The sequence below is a fragment of the Ascaphus truei genome, chromosome 4 (genome assembly GCF_040206685.1).
Source record: "Ascaphus truei isolate aAscTru1 chromosome 4, aAscTru1.hap1, whole genome shotgun sequence".
NCBI lineage: Eukaryota > Metazoa > Chordata > Amphibia > Anura > Ascaphidae > Ascaphus > Ascaphus truei.
In genome coordinates, this window is record NC_134486.1 from 2507725 (window position 1) to 2528486 (window position 20762).

The 20762-nt window shown below is 47.0% G+C and overlaps 2 protein-coding genes across 3 annotated transcripts in view; both read right to left on the minus strand.

Annotated features, from left to right (window-relative positions):
* LOC142492496 (uncharacterized) overlaps positions 1-20762 on the minus strand; it is a 300526-nt gene that overhangs the window by 87128 nt on the left and 192636 nt on the right. The window lies entirely within an intron of this gene.
* LOC142492502 (uncharacterized) overlaps positions 938-20762 on the minus strand; it is a 71561-nt gene continuing 51736 nt past the window's right edge. For both annotated transcript variants that reach the window (XM_075595189.1, XM_075595188.1), the window contains one exon: positions 938-8223. In XM_075595189.1, coding sequence (XP_075451304.1) covers positions 6791-8223 — 1433 coding nt within the window. In that variant the 3' untranslated portion in view covers positions 938-6790. The remainder of the gene's footprint in view (positions 8224-20762) is intronic.

A 20762-nucleotide genomic window follows, 5' to 3' on the forward strand; every position in this document is an offset into this window, starting at 1 on the left:
CACGTCCACCATTAATATTGTATCAGGAGTTAACACATGATGTCCCTCCCTGAGGGGGTATGTGCTAAAGTGTAGTAATGGCTACAGTGTGTATCTGCCAGGATTCATGAATAGGCAGAGGCACACTGTTACTGCTATTTCACACAGGGGATATGTACACTGGCGACACACTTTATTCGAGCTCGGCTAGTCCCACGAATTTGGGTATACCCGGGTGTATTGAGGTTTGTGACTGTTTTCTGCCCGAGTGCATTGAGTTATTTTCCGGCAGGGATTGAAGCATTTTATTCCCGCTGGCTGCAATACTGCACAGTATATATATACATATTGCATTACAATTCATGAATTTATGCCATCTGGTAGACACGCGAAGCATTGCAGCCTATTAAATCCTAATCATTATCATTTAACAGATCAGCCGCCCGTCAGCCAGGCATGAACCCAGGCTGGGAAGGCAAACGCAACGGGGCTTGTCAGAGGTGAGGAGCGGCGCATTCCAGGTATCTGCCAGGTACATACTGGGTATTTGCTCGAATAAAGTGTGTCGGTGCAGTATGGGGTCTCTTGACTGCAATATCCAATGATAGGCTCCCCCCACATGAAAACACACCGCCCCGGAACACAAGCCTCTTAGTGAGGATACAAAGTATCATGGATACATCTGTTATGATGTCAGCAGGACAGCTCTGCAGTATGAGCACTCTCAAAGCTCAATTGCAGGTAGAACTCAGCAGTATACAACCTGATTTGCGTGGCCTCTGCTACTCAAACTCTCCTCCCTGCTCCGCGCTCACGGCTGACGTCACGGGTGTGACGTCATCAACAACCGACGATCGTTTCGCGCAACTGCGCTTTGTCAAGGTGACTCACCTTGACACAGCGCAGCTGCGCGAAACGATCGTCGGCTTGTGTGAGGGACATCACGTGTTAACTCCTGTTACAATATTAATGGTGGACGTGTTACAAGTCCTTTTTGTGCTTGGGCTTCTGTGGTGTAAAGATAGTACACAAAGTGTGCCTGTCTGTGTGTACACTGCTATAATCTATGCATAGGATTTATCAATAGGAATGAGAGTTGTTTAACTGTGTGCATACTGTGCACCACTCAGAATTACACTGCTCAATCCACTCCCTGCACCCACCCCCCGTTTCTTTTAATAATTGTAGAAGTCTTTGCATATATGTTGAATAAAGTGGTTTTATATATATATCTTTTTCACTGAATGGCGTATGGGTGCTTCACCCAGGGATTGAATTCTTCCCAGCCATTTTATAGTATAAGGGAGTGCAAATAGGATCTCTTTTGGGTTATCTATTGACCCTCCTCCGTGCTGACGTCATTATATTTGTACAATTTTACTCTATGGGACGTCGTGCGCTGTCTTTTTTTCTTTACAGATCATTCAAGAACGCTTTATTTTCTTTGAGGCTGACAGCCCAGTATCTGGCTATCGTTCCTAGCCTACTAAACGACACATCTCGCTTTTAGTAGGCCATCCTTGATAGCCCCAAATTAAGCCTTCTTTGTAGATCAGCACAGACCCAGGAAGGTTTTTGACCTGTCATAAACACAATATCTTTTATTTGTAAGACAAACTAACCACATTAATCCCTGAAGCACCAGATTGATTAAAATACGGAATATTCCCCGCCATTTCTATTACAGTGTGTAATATGGCCAAATCAGACCACTTTGGGATAGTCATATTACATACTGTAAAGGTTCCAACAAATCCCATTATTCCCTGCCTGTTTAATGACCTAATATGTATTTGTCCTTAACAAAAAATGAAAGTAGAAGATAAAATGGTGTATGGCTTGTCCACCAGGATTGCTGATGCTCTGCTAGCTCTCTCAAGGAACATTCCAGAACTTGAAACCTGACACCTCTGCGACTTTGCTCTACTGCTCAGCCTGCCTATATAAACTTCCCCTTCCTGTTTGTCAGTGCCTGTTTGTACTGGTTCCTCCAGCTTGTGCTAGGTACCTGTATTTGCTGCTCCTACTGATCTTTTCCTGTTTCCTCGTTGCCGACCGCTGCTTGTGACCCCGACTACGCTAGCTGCCACTTGCCTCTGATCTCTGCTTGTGACCCTGACTATGCTATCTGCCGACTGCCTCTGACCTCTGCTTGTGATCCCTACCACTCTCCCTGCTGTTCCTGCCATTGGGATCCACTCCAGCCGAAGATCAACCCTTGACAGAATGACGATTAATGACTTGCAACGTACCATGGTTGGCTTCCAAGAACAACAAGGACATGTTTTCAACTGTCTTGGTCGCGTGGAAGAACACGGTGCCTGCCAGGAAGAATGTATTGCCCGCTTGGAAGAAATTGCCGTCCGCTCAGACGCACGAGCCGCCTCCGCAGAAGCTGAAAACCGTGAACTGCATGCAGCTTTTATCGCTGCGTCTGTTCAAAACACTTTGCCTGTGCAAACCGCACCCCCACCCCGTGTAATTTTGGGGGAATAAACAAACATTCCAGGGTTTCCTACAGAACAGACTAAGTGATGTGGAGGGTCATTTTTGACCAAAATCGTGGTGGAATCGCGGAGGCAACTCTGAACAATCTTCGGCAAGGAAAACGTTCAACAGCTGAATAAGCCGCTGAGTCCCGCAGATGGGTTACTGATACTGAGTGGAATGAGGCCGCCCAGAGGGATCACCTGAGGAAGTAACCGGGCGGTTACGAAATACGTAGGGCGGAGCCTAAGAGACTTTCCATCCACTGCGTGAGAATCCGCCGGAGAGGAGCAGTGTCATCATCAGGAAGCGTCTGAACGCTCGTGGTCACGAGCAGAGAAGGAGGACGCCGATCCAGCGCTGCTTCAACCGGTAAGGTAGATCTCATGTAGCGGAGTAAATGGCTAAGAACTGGGGGTCAGTTGCCTACAGAACCTCTTTTAGGAACTCGACCTGGTTGCCGTTTGGTGCATAGATATTAATTAACATTAGTGTCAAGACCCACTAGAGTCCCGTTGACTACCAAGAACCTGCCCTCCGGATCCAAAATCACCTTCTCTGCCTTAAATGGGACACCCTGTTTTATAAAGATAGCTACTCCCCCTTTTTTGCTGCTAAGGAGAATAGCATGCCGTCGGGAAGCTGAAATGAGTCTCTTGAAGCAATAATATACCCGCCTTTTGAATTTCTGCAGGGCAAGTCTTCTCTTTCTTTTGCATCGTAGGCCTTTCACATTAAGTGAGATGACCTTAATTAGATATGAGTTAACAATGAATTAAATAGATGGGGGTTTGCTTTGAGTTATCCTCACCTCTAGAGCAAATTTTGCATTTGGATGCTGAACTGGAGCAAGCATGTGGAGGGTCGAGAAGAGACACAGTCTTGACTTTAGATAGCGTTGGTATCTTTGGAAGGGGGAGGGAGGGGGTGGGGTAGCAGAAGCCTGTAGACTTGAGCTGGGAGTTGGAGAATGTAAAATGGGGAGACAAAAGGGACAGGTGTACTAGACACCCTTGCATAGTGGGCTTCCAGCCCATGGGAGACTTCCCCTGTACCAGGGAAGTCAGAATCCACGAGAGAACGTGAGGTAAGAGACCCTAACCCAGCGGGTCTGGGTAGGAGGAGAGGGCATCCAGATACCATACCTGAAGCGGAGGAGCAGCCACCCAGACAATAAATTCATGCGCATGACCTACTTGCAGTTCGTAAGTAGGATACTAATAGATGCCGGATGCAGGATCAGTTGATGTCTGTTCATTTTTTTTGTTCATAATTATTGTAATAAATAGTATTTTTATCTATTTTTTGGTGCTTGCTTAATCAATTTCTTTATATATTATATTTTAAAGTCAGTTCTTGTTTTTGTATTCCTTGGTTTTATGGTTATTTATTCCATAATATCAGTATAGGGGCTGTGTACCTTAACAGTATCACACTATGTTGTTCTTTTATTCATTTCTTTCCATGTGCTGAGCACCGGCTGGTTCCAGTATTTCAACATCTTTGAACATTTGAGGACTATTTCAGCCTTATTCACTTTTCACACGGTTGTATTTGAGCACATTCATTTGTTGTAATATTCTATATTTTTTTGTGATTTGTATTTACATCACCACACAGATGTTAGGGCGCCCCTAGTTTCTGTTTATTCATGTTTTATCACTTACTTTGGGTAGTTAGTGTTTTTCTAGGAGGCAGCCCATGTTATTTAAATTCACTTTGTATTGTTGACCGAGTGTTTATTGTTTATATATAATTATTATATATCAAATAGCGCTACACAGATCGCACTTTTTTCTTAACCAACCTAATCATACTAACCTACAATCTTGGTTTTATATTACAAACTTTTAAACACTTTAAATAGATAAATGAACTTTTCAAGCTGTTGTAATGTTAATTTCTTGACTCCATAACATGTCCTCGTAAAGTCATCCTTTCAGGTGGAACTAATTTTGTGAACCTTAAAGTCGGACCTTAACCATCAGAGTAGGTTATCTTAATGGTGAGCAGTCTTTAAGGTCTGCACCGTGCCCAGCAACTCCAAGCAAATTACCAAATATAAACCATGAGTCATCTCCAAATAAGGTCAGCCAAGAACTGTCCCAGAAGTAATATGATGTCAACCGTTGGGGCCACAGCCCCCATCAGGGCAATGCGGGTCGGGCCGTGGGTAGGGACTATACATCAGAGAAGCCAAGTAATTTAACTCCCCTCGAGAACCCCTTATCAGAAACTGCCGGCCGATGCTCAGCAATCGTGAACCCCTGGCAATTCAAATCTAATTGTGTGTGCTCTCGGATGATCCGCTGAGTCCATGGCCGAGTTAGAGGTGTCTGGTCCAGTCGACTGCAGTAGATCGGAATATAAGAGGCTTGTTGGAGGCCAGAAAAGCAACAGCCCCGTGTCGGCCTCCGCACCAACCCCCTCAGGGCCCGGTGTGAGGACCTCAGCCGAGATCCTGAGAACGGAGCTAATAAGTTGGTTTCGCAAGGGCCGAGACGAGGGGGAGGTAAAGGGTACGGGGACAAGGAGGATGGGGGCAGACTATCTAGGCCTCAGGGCCCTCAAAAAAGTACATAACAAGAGTGGGCAGGAACATTTGTAGATGAAGGCTCCAGAGCCCTGTCTGAAACTGTTCAAACTTCGTTGAAGGCTCACATATTGTGGCTTCAATCGACGACAAGGAGATGGTGAGATGACTCATCCATTTTAATCCTTAATTGCAGGTTGCTGGTGATTCTGGTTTTGAGAGGCCAATCTGTCAGATGTGCGTGGAAGGGGTCCGAGTCGTCCGGGTCTCTGCGATTTCAGCGTTGGGCTTGTGTCTTCCGAAAGAGAGATCCCAAGGGTATGCAAGAACTTTTCACTTTCTTCTGGATACCGCAAGACAATCTGTTCCATTTTTGAAAAACATTAATATGAATGGAAAGCCCCATCGATATTTGACTCCCCTCTCTCTCAAGAGGGAAGTCAGTAGCTTCAGATCTTGCTTCTAGCTACAGCTAGAAAGATCATTGAAAATGTGCAAAGTGTTCTTCTCAAAGGAGAAGTCACCTTTTTTCTCTGCAGCGGTTGATAAGTCTGCTCTTGGTTGTATAAATGATGCATTTTGACTATTACATCCCTGCATCTCTTAGGATCTTCAGATCTGGGGACCAAGGCCCTATGGGCCCGGTCCTTTTCCAGTTCCTTTGCCTCTATGGCTAGGTTGATGGTTGTGAAAAGCCTATTGAGGTAGGAGCACAGCTCATCAGCGGGGATGGATTGTATGTTTCGGATTCTAATATGCTGCCTTCTCTCCCTGTTTTCATGGTAATTCTGACCCTCTTTCAGAAGTTTGATTTCAAAGTTTAGTTTGAGGATTTCGGCGTCTGTACTCGCTTGAATCTGGAGGAATGCCTCCATATTGGTCTCTAGATCCGAAGTAGGGTTTAGGTTTAGGGTTGTGATCTCTTCCTTAAGTTCCTTTACCGCCGATCTGACTGGAATGATTGCATCAGCTTTCTGAAAAGTTATTCGAGGAACGTTCTAGTTACCTCGCAGTCGCCATCCTCCTCCGCCACCTGATCTCCACGCTCACGTGCTTCACTCTCGACCTGCTCGCCGTGCTCTTGGTCGTCTGCACTCTGAAAGCCTCCAAAGAAGTGTGAAACCTTTTGGGCTGTGGTTTTTTACACTTTACCGACATCCTGGGTCGATTCTGCAGCTCTGGGTTGTTATTTGAGTCTATCCTGTTTTTGGAAACTTATGATCTATGGGTTATTCTTGTGAGGGTCCTTGGAGCTCCCTCTCAAGACCTCCATTCCCGATGACGTCACTGGAAGTCTCCAGACGCCTCTTTTCTAATGTAAATACATCTAATTTAGCGAGCCTCTCTTCATAAGACAGATTGTCCCCTTCATTAATTTGGTGGCTCATCTCTGCATTCTCTCCATAATTATGTTCCATTATGTCTTTTCTAAGGAGTGGTGTCCAAAATTGTATTCCATATTCAAGGTGTGGTCTTACTAATGCTTTATTAAGGGGCATAATTATGTTTACTTCCCTTCCATCCATTGCCCGTTTAATGCAAGATAAGATCTTGTTTGCCATTGCAGCTGCAGCATGGCTAAACCTGCTGCATACAAGCACTCCTAAATCCTTCTCCATCAAGGATTCCCCCAATATATCCCCATTTCATCTGTAGGTCGCCTGTTTAGTCTTGTTTCCCAAATGCATAACCTTAAATTTATCTGTATTAAAGATAAGACGCTACCAGTATGTATCCAAACCCTACTCTGAACAAGCAAATTGCTTTTACCTGTATGGATCCTCTGGTGTGTTAAGAGGTAGCTCTTCCATAACAACCTTTTCCCACACTCTGTACTCTGTTCTCCCCTGTGTGAATCCTCTCGTGTCTTTGGAGGTGGTACTTTTTAATGTATTGTTTCCCACATTTTGTACATTTGAAAGGTTTCTCGCCTGTGTGATTCTTGTGGTGCCTGAGGAGCTGGCTCTTCAGTGAAAAGCTTTCCCCACACACTGTACATGTGAAAGGTTTCTCCCTTGTATGAATGCTCTCGTGGCTGAGGAGCTGGCTCTTCAGTGAAAAGCTTTTCCCACACACTGTACATGTGAAAAGTTTCTCGCTTGTGTGAATACTCTCGTGTCTGAGGAGGTGGGACTTTTTAATGAATTGTTTCCCACATTCTGAACATGTGAAAGGTTTCTCGCCTGTGTGAATCTTGTGGTGGTTGAGGAGCTGGAACTTCCATGAAAAGCTTTTCCCACACTCTGTACATGTGAAAGGTTTCTCGCCTGTGTGAATCCTGTGGTGGCGGAGGAGCTGGCTGTTACATAAAAAGCTTTTCCCACACTCTGTACATATGAAAGGTTTCTCGTCTGTGTGATTCTTGTGGTGGAAGAGGAGGGCGCTCTTCTGTAAAAAACTTTTCCCACACTCTGTACATGTGAAAGGTTTCTCGCCTGTGTGAATCCTGTGGTGTGTTAGAAGGCTACTCATCCATGAAAAGCTTTTCCCACACTCTGTACATGTGAAAGGTTTCTCGCCTGTGTGAACCTTGTGGTGTGTTAGGAGGTAGCTCTTCAATGAAAAGCTTTTCCCACACTCTGTGCATGTGAATGGTTTCTCGCCTGTGTGAATATTGAGGTGGCTGAGGAGAAGGCTCTTCCGCGAATAGCTTTTCCCACACTCTGTACATGTGAAAGGTTTCTCGCCCGTGTGAACCTGGTGGTGCCTGAGGAGGTCACTCTTCGATAAAAAGCTTGTCCCACACTCTGTACATGTGAAAGGTTTCTCGCCTGTGTGAATTTTGTGGTGCTTGAGGAGCTGGCTCTTAAAGAAAAAGCTTTTCCCACACTCGGTACAATTAAAACGTTTCTCCGCTTTGTGAATCTTCTGGTATGGAACGAGTTTCCCTTTCAGTGAAATTTTTTCCCCACAGTCTGTACAGGTAAAGTGTTGCTCGCTAGTTTTGACACTATTCTGTGAGAAGCTTTTACCACACTCACAACAGACAAAAATCTGAGCACCACGGCTTCTTCTTGAATCTCTCTCATATCTTTTGCTTGACGAATCAGTCTGTGCTGCGTTCTGTACAAGGCCTTTAAATTCACCATCACGTGGCACTGGTTCCTTGCATGTGTCCAAAGTGTGGCAGGAATCATTGGTTTTTGGCACTGCTGGGCTCCGAGGAGTCAGCCAGCTTCTGGACATGTCAGAGCTCCAGATCTGCTCCTCATTCAGGCAGTTATCTAATAAAAATAAACAAAAAAGACAGAACTCAAATGTTTTCAATCTGTAAATCAAATAAAGCAAATAAGAAATAAAATAATACCCTGCGGAATTTACTTTATCCTTACTAAAAATGTTCTTTACTAGATACCCATGGTATTAAAATTCTGGCCCCAAAATATCAAGTGGCCCCCAATGACATGAAATATACACACAATTAATTAATTTTGATACATATATAATTTGTATTTATTACTGTATTTATTATCTTAAGTATACATATACATCCTCCAAACCATTCACATTGATATTGTCCATATTTATGACAGGTGTGGGCTTATGGTGTAAGCATGTGAGAAATATTAGAAAGGGTTATTATCCGGTCACTGCAAAGACAGTTTCCCCATGTGTGGCCAAGGGATTGTACAATGTTTGCAATACGTTTTATATGAAAGGATTTGTGTCAGTTTTGTGGTATGTCCTAATAGCCCATCCACCATTTTATCATCTTCTGCTTTTTAGAACAAGTTACACTTTCATTTGGTGTTAAGGACAAATGCATATTAGGTCATTAACCGGCAGGGAATAATAGGATTTGCTGGATTCCTTGCAATAAAATATGTAATATGACTATCGCAAAGTTGTTTGAATGGGCCATATTACACGCTGTAATAAAAATGGTGGGGGATATTAAATATTTGAATCAATCTGGTGCTTCTGGGGTCAATGTGGTTAGTTTGTCTTAAAAATAAAGATAGTGTTTTTGACAGGTTAAGACACTTCCTGGGTCTGTGCTGATCTACAAAGAGGTCTTAATTTGGGGCAATCAAGGATGACCCACTCAAAGTGAGATGCGTAAATTCCAGCGTAAATGGAAACCCTTTTTGGACACACTGCCTCCCGACACATTTAAAAAGAGGTTATGGGCCCCTTTAGATATTCAGACTGGGTGTCCACTGCTATACAGGTGTCGGGACAGACTAAAAGGAACTACAGGGTGCTGGGCACGGAGGAGTTTGCGGCGAGATGTGCATGCCTGCAGAGTGCTTTCTTTCTTTCTCTCTATCCCCTTTTCTCCCCCACCCCCTTCCTCATCATCATTATTTTTATCATTTAAAGTTCAACAATTGGTAAGAAAATATAAAATTCTGTGAGCTTATAGTTGCCTGAATGTTCACTATGTTTTGCTCCTTTTATTGTATGTTGTAACTGTGCTCGCAGATAATAAAGAAATGTTAAAAAAAAAAAAAGTGACGTGAGATAAGTGTCGTTTAGTAGGCTAGGGATGATAGCCAGATACTTGGCTGTCAGCCTCAAAGAAAACTAAACGTTCATGAATGATCACTTGTTCATCCCAGCGAGAGATGACAAACAGGTCACCACTTTGTTGGAGGACTAAATTAAAATGAAGATATCATGGACCCAACACCTACTCTAAGTATACCGGATAGATATTTGTAAATGTTGCAATGAAATAAATCAAATGATGCCAAACCCAATCTAGGAGGTGATAAGGGACAGATATCCATTTGTCACTCAAAATTAGGGTGAAGTCTGTCACAATGAGTCTCGCTATATTCAGCAAAAACTCACATGTACCTATTGATATGACTCACGTGTGTAAATATTAGCGAAATTAAGATATGAGGTCTTTTATACTGGGTCAGATTTTTAACATCTTTTTAGAGGAGTTATTTTTTTTCAAGTCGTAAAGCTGTCAACCCAGTAACTGATTTACGACAGGGGTGGGCTTATGGTGTTCCCAATGAAGGTTAGTTAGAATAAAAAGTCCTACCTTTTTAATTATATAGTTAGAAATCAACAGGGGGGGTGTTTTGGGATGAGACGCGTGAATTTTCATTTTTTACTTCAGTGACCTCTATATATTAAAACAATCTTTAATAAGTAATGCTTTGGGACTCTGAATGAACTATTGCACGCTTTGTAGAAAGTATTTATATATTTTTGACACATTTTGCTACAACAGATTCTTGTTTGTTAAGTGCATAGTTTTTACCTTAATAAACAGGGACCTGAGACCCTGGCAGATAAATAAACTAATGACATATTTTTGCATATTTCTTGGGTAGTGTCAGTGTATAGATATGATTGTAATCGAGTAAGGGGTAAATATTAACTAATTGAAAGTATCTTGCGCTAGAGAAAGGTGAGTTGGCTAGAGTAGCCATATTAAGCCCGGTGGCATATTTAAGTCACATGCTCACAAGTCTACTGTCCGTAACAGTTGTTATATGGGGACGGATTGAGAGGAGATATTGTTTATTTGAGGGACCTGTGAGCACGATGGTGCAGGGACTCAGACCCCGGTGAGAGGTGGAATGACTGTACTACAATTTCAGTTTTCTTCGTGGGTGGCCAGCCATTGCTTATAGCCTTCTAAACGACACATATCTCACTCTTAGTGGGACATCCTTCATAGCCACAATTAGGCCATCTTTGTACAGTAGATCAGAACAGACCCAGGAAGGATCTGGACGTGTCATAAACACAATATCTTGTATGTTTAAGACAAACTAACTTCATTAACCGCTGAAGCACCAGATTGATTAAAATACTTAATATTCCTAGTCATTTTCATTACACACACCATATAAAAACTTTGTCTACTTTAAGAAAATATAACATCGAATAAATGTACTTTTAATTTAACGTTTCTATATAAGAAAAGGGTTGTGGGCCCAACGTAGCATTAGTCAGACCCCTATTTTCTCATATAATTACAGTAACTAAACAAACAATGATACACAGACAACAAGCGGCATCCTGCAAGTCGTTACTTTCACCGGTCATACAAAGGCTGACTATGTATATTGTCCCTTTCTAGGACAGATAACATTAATATCGTTAGATTCTTCTGTGCCAGAGCAGCGGGTGCTGTGATGTTCCCAGGCCCACCCCCAAGGCAGCGTTTTATTCTTATAAATATGGGGATATGCTTAATGAGAGGGGGAACTGGCAACGTCACTCAAACATGGATTCTGGGGCTTCGTGTGACCCCAAAATAATATTATAATTTATGCTTTAAAAAAATAGAGAAATTATACATACATACATACATACATATACACACGTGTGTGTGTGTAGGTATATATATATATATATATAATCTCCTTACCTCAAATTGTCATCTCTCTGCTCAAAGTGGCAACAAGGGGGTAACGGGTGTCCAAAATATTGGAAAAGGTATTTTCCAACATGCAAACAAGGCCAACATGGCAAGTAAGGCTGAAACCCCCAAATATGGGACACACCAAAAAGCTGTGGCCCTCATTCTCCGGGGGAACGGATTGTCCCTGGGCTTGACACAATTCAGGAACAAGGCATGGAGGCGAAGGTTAAACAAAGGCAGTAGTATAAACCTAAATGTGGCTACCTATAACAAAATGCCAAACTCTTTCCAGTGAAGGAGTACTGCAAGATCTGGAAGACAATCGTGAAAAAATGTAATGGGATATTGTTGGCATTATTGAAGTAAGTAGAAAAGACGAAAGCCTCATAGATCAAAAGTGTACACCGGTTATATTACAGACGTACAGAAAATGGAAGAAATCAGTGGCGTCGTCATCATTGTTAGCAAGAGAAGGTGTTAGGGACAATGAGAGAAGGCGTATGCCTTCCATTTTGTCTGGTTATGATAGCGGGAATATATTTCTCCACGTGGTCAGCTTTTTGCTAACATATATTTTTTCATGACGTTAGTTTTTAGTGTCTTATCTGTAAAAGGGAGGATAACTCCTTTCTTGGGAAGCTAAATCATCCCACATAAGTTCCACGAGAACCAAGGTTGTAAATGACGGAGGTGAGAATGTTCTGTATTCCAGATAGTGTCTGTCCTGGGAGATTTACACCCCGTCGATCACCCCACAAACATGTCTCGCCCCTAAATCACGCCTCTAATCAAAGTTACGCCTCTAACCAAAATGTTTTCTTATTTCTGTATAAATCCTTTTACCGCATACGGAAGGGAAAAGAAACCTAGTATGTGAGCACTCAATCACAGCAAGAGGGTTATGATAATATTAAAATATTCTTTATTGTCATCAATGATTATAAAATAAAGGGGTTTAAAATCAGATCAAACAGCACAGACTGTGACTTGTGATCAGAATAGCATTGCTGTACCAGCTCTGATTGTACATATGGGAGATAATGTGACAAGTAATCAGAATCTCATACTGTAGATTAACAGCCTATTATGAATCAGAGTATAAGGGGCCAGTAATTGAAACTGCTGTATGTTAACTGCCTCAAAAGCCAGTAGTATCAATGTTGTAATATATATGTAGCTAGATAATTCTGAGCTACAAAGAGAAGGGGAAACTGCTCCAAATAATGGTAAATGCAGATACACCTCAGAGTGTATGAAGATACAAAACCGGCAGATGTGCAGTGTCCAATTAATATTTGGACACTGCCGAGCAGAGAGTGTCTCCCTCCGTGGGAGCACACCGCCGCTATGCCTCCCGCAGGGAAAGCGGCACAATCACCGCCACTATGCCTCCCGCAGGGAAAGCGGCACAATCACCGCCGCCATGCCTCCCGCAGGGAAAGCGGCACAATCACCGCCGCTATGCCTCCCGCAGGGAAAGCGGCACAATCACCGCCGCTATGCCTCCCGCAGGGAAAGCGGTACAATCACCGCTGCTATGCCTCCCGCAGGGAAAGCGGCACAATTACCGCCGCTATGCTTCCCGCAGGGAAAGCGGTACAATCACCGCCGCTATGCCTCCCGCAGGGAAAGCGGTACAATCACCGCCGCTATGCCTCCCGCAGGGAAAGCGGTACAATCACCGCCGCTATGCCTCCCGCAGGGAAAGCGGCACAATCACCGCCACTATGCCTCCCGCAGGGAAAGCGGTACAATCACCGCCGCTATGCCTTCCGCAGGGAAAGCGGTACAATCACCGCCGCTATGCCTCCCGCAGGGAAAGCGGTACAATTACCGCCGCTATGCCTCCCGCAGGGAAAGCGGAACAATCACCGCCGCTATGCCTCCCGCAGGGAAAGCGGTACAATCACCGCCGCTATGCCTTCCGCAGGGAAAGCGGTACAATCACCGCCGCTATGCCTCCCGCAGGGAAAGCGGTACAATCACCGCCGCTATGCCTCCCGCAGGGAAAGCGGTACAATCACCGCCGCTATGCCTTCCGCAGGGAAAGCGGTACAATCACCGCCGCTATGCCTCCCGCAGGGAAAGCGGTACAATCACCGCCGCTATGCCTCCCGCAGGGAAAGCGGCACAATCACCGCCGCTATGCCTCCCGCAGGGAAAGCGGCACAATCACCGCCGCCATGCCTCCCGCAGGGAAAGCGGTACAATCACCGCCGCTATGCCTCCCGCAGGGAAAGCGGAACAATCACAGCCGCTATGCCTCCCGCAGGGAAAGCGGTACAATCACCGCCGCTATGCCTCCCGCAGGGAAAGCGGAACAATCACAGCCGCTATGCCTCCCGCAGGGAAAGCGGCACAATCACCGCCGCTATGCCTCCCGCAGGGAAAGCGGCACAATCACCGCCGCTATGCCTCCCGCAGGGAAAGCGGTACAATCACCGCCGCTATGCCTCCCACAGGGAAAGCGGCACAATCACCGCCGCTATGCCTCCCGCAGGGAAAGCGGCACAATCACCGCCGCTATGCCTCCCGCAGGGAAAGCGGTACAATCACCGCCGCTATGCCTCCCGCAGGGAAAGCGGTACAATCACCGCCGCTATGCCTCCCGCAGGGAAAGCGGTACAATCACCGCCGCTATGCCTCCCGCAGGGAAAGCGGTACAATCACCGCCGCTATGCTTCCCGCAGGGAAAGCGACACAATCACCGCCGCTATGCCTCCCGCAGGGAAAGCGGCACAATCACCGCCGCTATGCCTCCCGCAGGGAAAGTGGTACAATCACCGCCGCTATGCCTCCCGCAGGGAAAGCGGCACAATTACCGCCGCTATGCTTCCCGCAGGGAAAGCGGTACAATCACCGCCGCTATGCCTCCCGCATGGAAAGCGGTACAATCACCGCCGCTATGCCTCCCGCAGGGAAAGCGTCACAATCACCGCCGCTATGCCTTCCGCAGGGAAAGCGGCACAATTACCGCCGCTATGCTTCCCGCAGGGAAAGCGGTACAATCACCGCCGCTATGCCTCCCGCAGGGAAAGCGTCACAATCACCGCCGCTATGCCTTCCGCAGGGAAAGTGACACAATCACCGCCGCTATGCCTCCCGCAGGGAAAGCGGTACAATCACCGCCGCTATGCCTTCCGCAGGGAAAGCGGTACAATCACCGCCGCTATGCCTCCCGCAGGGAAAGCGGTACAATCACCGCCGCTATGCCTTCCGCAGGGAAAGTGGTACAATCACCGCCGCTATGCCTCCCGCATGGAAAGCGGTACAATCACCGCCGCTATGCCTCCCGCAGGGAAAGCGACACAATCACAGCCGCTATGCCTCCCGCAGGGAAAGCGGTACAATCACCGCCGCTATGCCTCCCGCAGGGAAAGCGGTACAATCACCGCCGCTATGCCTCCCGCAGGGAAAGCGGTACAATCACCGCCGCTATGCCTCCCGCAGGGAAAGCGGTACAATCACCGCCGCTATGCCTCCCGCAGGGAAAGCGACACAATCACCGCCGCTATGCCTCCCGCAGGGAAAGCGGTACAATCACCGCCGCTATGCCTTCCGCAGGGAAAGCGACACAATCACCGCCGCTATGCCTTCCGCAGGGAAAGCGACACAATCACCGCCGCTATGCCTTCCGCAGGGAAAGCGGTACAATCACCGCCGCTATGCCTCCCGCAGGGAAAGTGACACAATCACCGCCGCTATGCCTTCCGCAGGGAAAGCGGTACAATCACTGCTGCGGAAGGTACGACATGTGAGAGTAAAACCTCTGTGTGTGTACTAGTGCTCGCCCCAAACACCCTGCTGCAAACTGGCTGAGCATAAACCTCTGTGTGTGTACTAGTGCTCGCCCCAAACGCCCTGCTGCAAACTGGCTGAGCATAAACCTCTGTGTGTGTACTAGTGCTCGCCCCAAACACCCTGCTGCAAACTGGCTGAGCATAAACCTGTGTGTGTACTAGTGCTCGCCCCAAACACCCTGCTGCAAACTGGCTGAGCATAAACCTCTGTGTGTGTGTACTAGTGCTCGCCCCAAACACCCTGCTGCAAACTGGCTGAGCATAAACCTCTGTGTGTGTACTAGTGCTCGCCCCAAACACCCTGCTGCAAACTGGCTGAGCATAAACCTGTGTGTGTGTACTAGTGCTCGCCCCAAACACCCTGCTGCAAACTGGCTGAGCATAAACCTCTGTGTGTGTACTAGTGCTCGCCCCAAACACCCTGCTGCAAACTGGCTGAGCATAAACCTCTGTGTGCGTACTAGTGCTCGCCCCAAACGCCCTGCTGCAAACTGGCTGAGCATAAACCTCTGTGTGTGTACTAGTGCTCGCCCCAAACACCCTGCTGCAAACTGGCTGAGCATAAACCTCTGTGTGTGTGTACTAGTGCTCGCCCCAAACACCCTGCTGCAAACTGGCTGAGCATAAACCTCTGTGTGTGTGTACTAGTGCTCGCCCCAAACACCCTGCTGCAAACTGGCTGAGCATAAACCTCTGTGTGTGTACTAGTGCTCGCCCCAAACGCCCTGCTGCAAACTGGCTGAGCATAAACCTCTGTGTGTGTACTAGTGCTCGCCCCAAACACCCTGCTGCAAACTGGCTGAGCATAAACCTCTGTGTGTGTACTAGTGCTCGCCCCAAACACCCTGCTGCAAACTGGCTGAGCATAAACCTGTGTGTGTGTACTAGTGCTCGCCCCAAACACCCTGCTGTAAACTGGCTGAGCATAAACCTCTGTGTGTGTACTAGTGCTCGCCCCAAACACCCTGCTGCAAACTGGCTGAGCATAAACCTGTGTGTGTGTACTAGTGCTCGCCCCAAACACCTTGCTGTAAACTGGCTGAGCATAAACCTCTGTGTGTGTACTAGTGCTCGCCCCAAACACCCTGCTGCAAACTGGCTGAGCATAAACCTGTGTGTGTGTACTAGTGCTCGCCCCAAACACCCTGCTGCAAACTGGCTGAGCATAAACCTGTGTGTGTGTACTAGTGCTCGCCCCAAACACCTTGCTGCAAACTGGCTGAGCATAAACCTGTGTGTGTGTGTACTAGTGCTCGCCCCAAACACCCTGCTGCAAACTGGCTGAGCATAAACCTGTGTGTGTGTACTAGTGCTCGCCCCAAACACCTTGCTGCAAACTGGCTGAGCATAAACCTGTGAGTGTGTGTACTAGTGCTCGCCCCAAACACCTTGCTGCAAACTGGCTGAGCATAAACCTGTGAGTGTGTGTACTAGTGCTCGCCCCAAACACCTTGCTGCAAACTGGCTGAGCATAAACCTGTGTGTGTGTGTACTAGTGCTCGCCCCAAACACCCTGCTGCAAACTGGCTGAGCATAAACCTGTGTGTGTGTACTAGTGCTCGCCCCAAACACCCTGCTGCAAACTGGCTGAGCATAAACCTGTGTGTGTACTAGTGCTCGCCCCAAACACCCTGCTGTAAACTGGCTGAGCATAAACCTCTGTGTGTGTACTAGTGCTCGCCCCAAACACCCTGCTGCCCAGTTGTCGTCTTGTCTTGCTTATCCTGTTCCTACCTCTGCTTGTATCTGGACCTCCACCTCACTGACCCTTGACCTCGGCGTGCATTTGGACTTCTACCTTCTATACCCCTGGATCCCAGTACCGCATAACGACTATCCGATCTCTCCAATCCTACATACCTCGACCATTCTGACTTCTCCTATCCTGACCCAGCTACACGACTACTGTAACGGTGAAGGGGGTAACCAGGCTCACTAATAAAGGTTAAGCCCACTTTTTTACCCCTGATTTGTGTGGTGAGGTCCTAGAGTGTCAGCTCTTGGACCCAGATGTCAGAAATGCATTACTGTGACTGCGCAAATTATGCGACATTAAAGATTTCTGTGTTTTGCCTTTCCTGGGGTGCTGGGACCGGGAGATTTCTAGGCTGTAATTTTCAGGGTGGGTTTGCCAGAGAAAGTCTTTACAGAATGTGTCTATGTATCGAGGTTCCGGAGTTATGGGGTACCCCAGGAATTGGATCCGGGAATCGAGTGAGATTCTCGGATACAGTCAAGCACATTGCTCCGCCAAACTCTGACTCTGAAAACGTTCTTACGACTCACCGCCAGGATTCCTGCTGCAGCATCTTCCAGACAAGGGGTTAATCTATACCTGCAACCATACACGGGGTCCCCAGTATAAGGAGGGATGCCTAGATACATATCCAAGTACCCGGAACCTGGTATAGGGGTTCATGGGGTGCTCCAGCTATGTGATAAAGCGGAGAGATTTATGGTGTGTAAAAAGTTTTAAGTTATTTTCTAAAGTGTGTGAAGAATGAGGCTAGTGAGTATAAGCAGTATCCCCCCTCACTCCATCCCTAACACCAGCATAGGAACTTACACATTGTATCACACAAGATAAAAGACAGTATATTTTATTAAATGGTTATATTTAATAGGTATATATATAGATAGATAGATAACCTGTGAATGAACTGTGGGATTTCCAAGTCCTGGGTTCCGAGGGACCAGATTGCTACCAAGCTTGGTGCCTCTGGGTCTGTGCGGAGTCCGGACTTGGAAGCCTCAGGGATGCCAAGGTGTTAGAACAGGAGAGGTACTGCAGTTCTGCCTGAGTACCCGCATCCTGGGCTAACACAGGGCTATCCGGCCCCCATTTGCCATATCCCAGACTCTGTGGAGCCTGGACAGCGGGTGGGCTCAGTATGCAAAGAGGCAGAGGTGCCAGGTTGGCGCATGCCCCTTTGCAGAATGAGAAAAGGTGCCCACCCAGCTTTACAATACCGGCAAATCAGTGATTGGCTGGCAGGGAAATTCCCACGCTCTGATACGCTGTAGAGGTTTGTGAATGGGACCCTGAAACCCATAAGGAGACTTGCAGCCAATCAGGAGCGCAGATTCCAAGCGCCAAACCAACAGCGGCAAATTCAAAGATGCTCTGTACTGAATAGACGTGAGCCGGCTTCAAAGATTTTGACTCAAGAATTCTTCTAAGTCCCAATTCTGAAAAACTAAGCGGTCGCGTCTGGCATTGCGTCGAAATCAGTTCCAGGACTTTCGTGAGTTCCTACCGGTCATTGGAAAGGGCTCCTACAGAGGTCATTTTTGTGAATTTTGTTTAAAGGATATATTTACTTGTTAGCCCCTGTGACAGGGTGAAGTCAGGTACTGCTAGTTATGCCTGGGAAACATACTCTCCAACCCTCTCACTAAAACACAGTAAGAACTTTAATATTGTTTCCTGACTTGTGTTGTATGTTAAAAGGTTGGGAACTGGAGATAGCCAGCCTGATAGATAGGGCTTGGATTGTTAGTACGTTCTCCATATGTGGAGTAGGTGATATTTTGCTGCAATGTTCCCTATGAGTTTTGTATTGCCTTAAAGGGACAGTGTGCCCAAATGTTTAGTTCTACTGTGGAGAAATAAAACCACTTAACCTTTGCTTTAACCTGAAACTATACGTGTGGAACATTGTCTGACCTTGCCTACAGGCCGCCCTGCCACAACCCCGTTCCCAGTAAGTGTGTTAACCCTGTAAATTGTGATACATTGTATGTCTTTTCCTGAAAATGTATATTTTTTATTTTACCTCCTTGCTTTGCTTAATCAATGATCCCGATATAAAAAGGTGTTGATAAACCTGGTCTCCCGTGACGACTACCACTCTGCACTCCGGACGTGACTGCCCAGTTGTAGGTCGGTGGTTACCAATATCCCCACCTCAGCCATGCAGTCCCGTCTTGTTTGTGTTGAGCACTCGTTACACCGGGTCATCGGGCAATATGAAATGGCCAATCTTCCCCCAGCCATCTCTATGCCACCCACTGGGCAGGCTCCACTGGGTCTGGCAGAGCAAGTGGCATCCCGGAGGAGTGCCATTGATCTCTGGACCCAGTACTCTGCCTTTCCCCGCTGACCAAATGCCTTTCACACCTCTGGGCATCCTGTGGCTGCTTTGAACTGCTATGTGCAGCAGACATACTGGCACCTCTGGGGTTGCCCGGGCTATCTGTTTGGGCATGGATAAAAAAATAAAAAAAAGGTATCAGTATTATCTTTTAATAAATCATAAGTCTCGGGGACCCCTCTAGTTATATGGTAACCTAGGGGTTTGGGGGTCTCTCTGTTATGGGGGAATGAAGAACCAAGAAAACTGTGTGTCTTTTTATTCCTGCCTGGCATTGTGACTGCCAACTCCAGCAGGTTTCCCCACATCACTTTACCTGACTCGGGGAGGACTGCTAGGGCCCCCTGACCTTATCTACGGTCGGGGCGTCACAAACCATACTCTGTTTGCGGGGAGTCATAGCACTAACTGGGGTACCCCCTAACCCAGGGATTCCCTTAGCTAAGGATATTCACTTTTATCCCTTTGGCTCATGTTCCTTTCCGAGTTGTGCTGAAGCAGGGAAGCCTAGTGGCGAGTCGCGGTTATGTTTTCAAGGGGAGGTATTGCCGGGACAATATGCCTACATGTATCCGCAAATCATGCAGATACATCGATAGGGGGAACCGATAACTTTGCCCCCCTATCTGATAGGCACATTCTGTCAACTGTTTCTCCGCAAAAAAAACCTTGAATGCACCGGAAATCCCAGCTTGCTACCATGCCCGGGAAAGGAAAATCATACAAAATACTTTTAATACAGTTCAGGCAGGGGACTGCTGCCCAAATACATAGGAGAACACGGGGGGGGATGTTATACTGGTCCCAAGAGCTAACTCTCTTGGGCCATTACACACGGATTCGGAGGCAATGAGGGCTTAACCTTTATTTAAATAGCCTGGCTACCTCCTCACCGTCACACCTCCCCCCCTCAAGATTAAGGCTTGGGCCGTCACCTCGTCAGGTGGCTCTGCAAGCCTGGATGTTCTGGCAGGTTTCGGGTCGCTGGGGATGCCCTTCTTGTGCTGGATAGTGAAGTCAAACTCCTGCAGGGCAAGACTCCAGCGTAGCAATTAACCATCCTCCCCTGACACCCTCTGCAACAAACTGAGGGGATTGTGATCCCTGTAAATGCCCAGCCATACAAGTAGGGCTGAAGTTTCTTCAGAACCCACAAGATTGCCAGGCATTCTTTCTCGATGGTGGCATAAGCCACTTCCCTGGGCAGCAGTTTGACTCAGGTAGACGATAGGGTGCTCTCCCCCATTCTCGACTACCTGGCTCAGTACAGCGCCGATGCCATAGTCCGATGCATCGGTCTGCAACAGGAAACCTTTACTGCAGTCGGGTGTTGCCAGGATGGGAGCACTAGCCAGTGCAGCCTTCAATGCCTGGAATGCTCTCACAGGCAGGAGACCACGCAACCAGAACTGAGCGTCATTTCTGGGTTGTCAGTTAGGGGTTCAGCCAGGGCGCTGTACTTTGGAACAAACTTTCTATAGTAGCCAGCGGTGCCTAGGAAAGCCATGACCTGCTTCTTAGTTCGGCGCACTGGC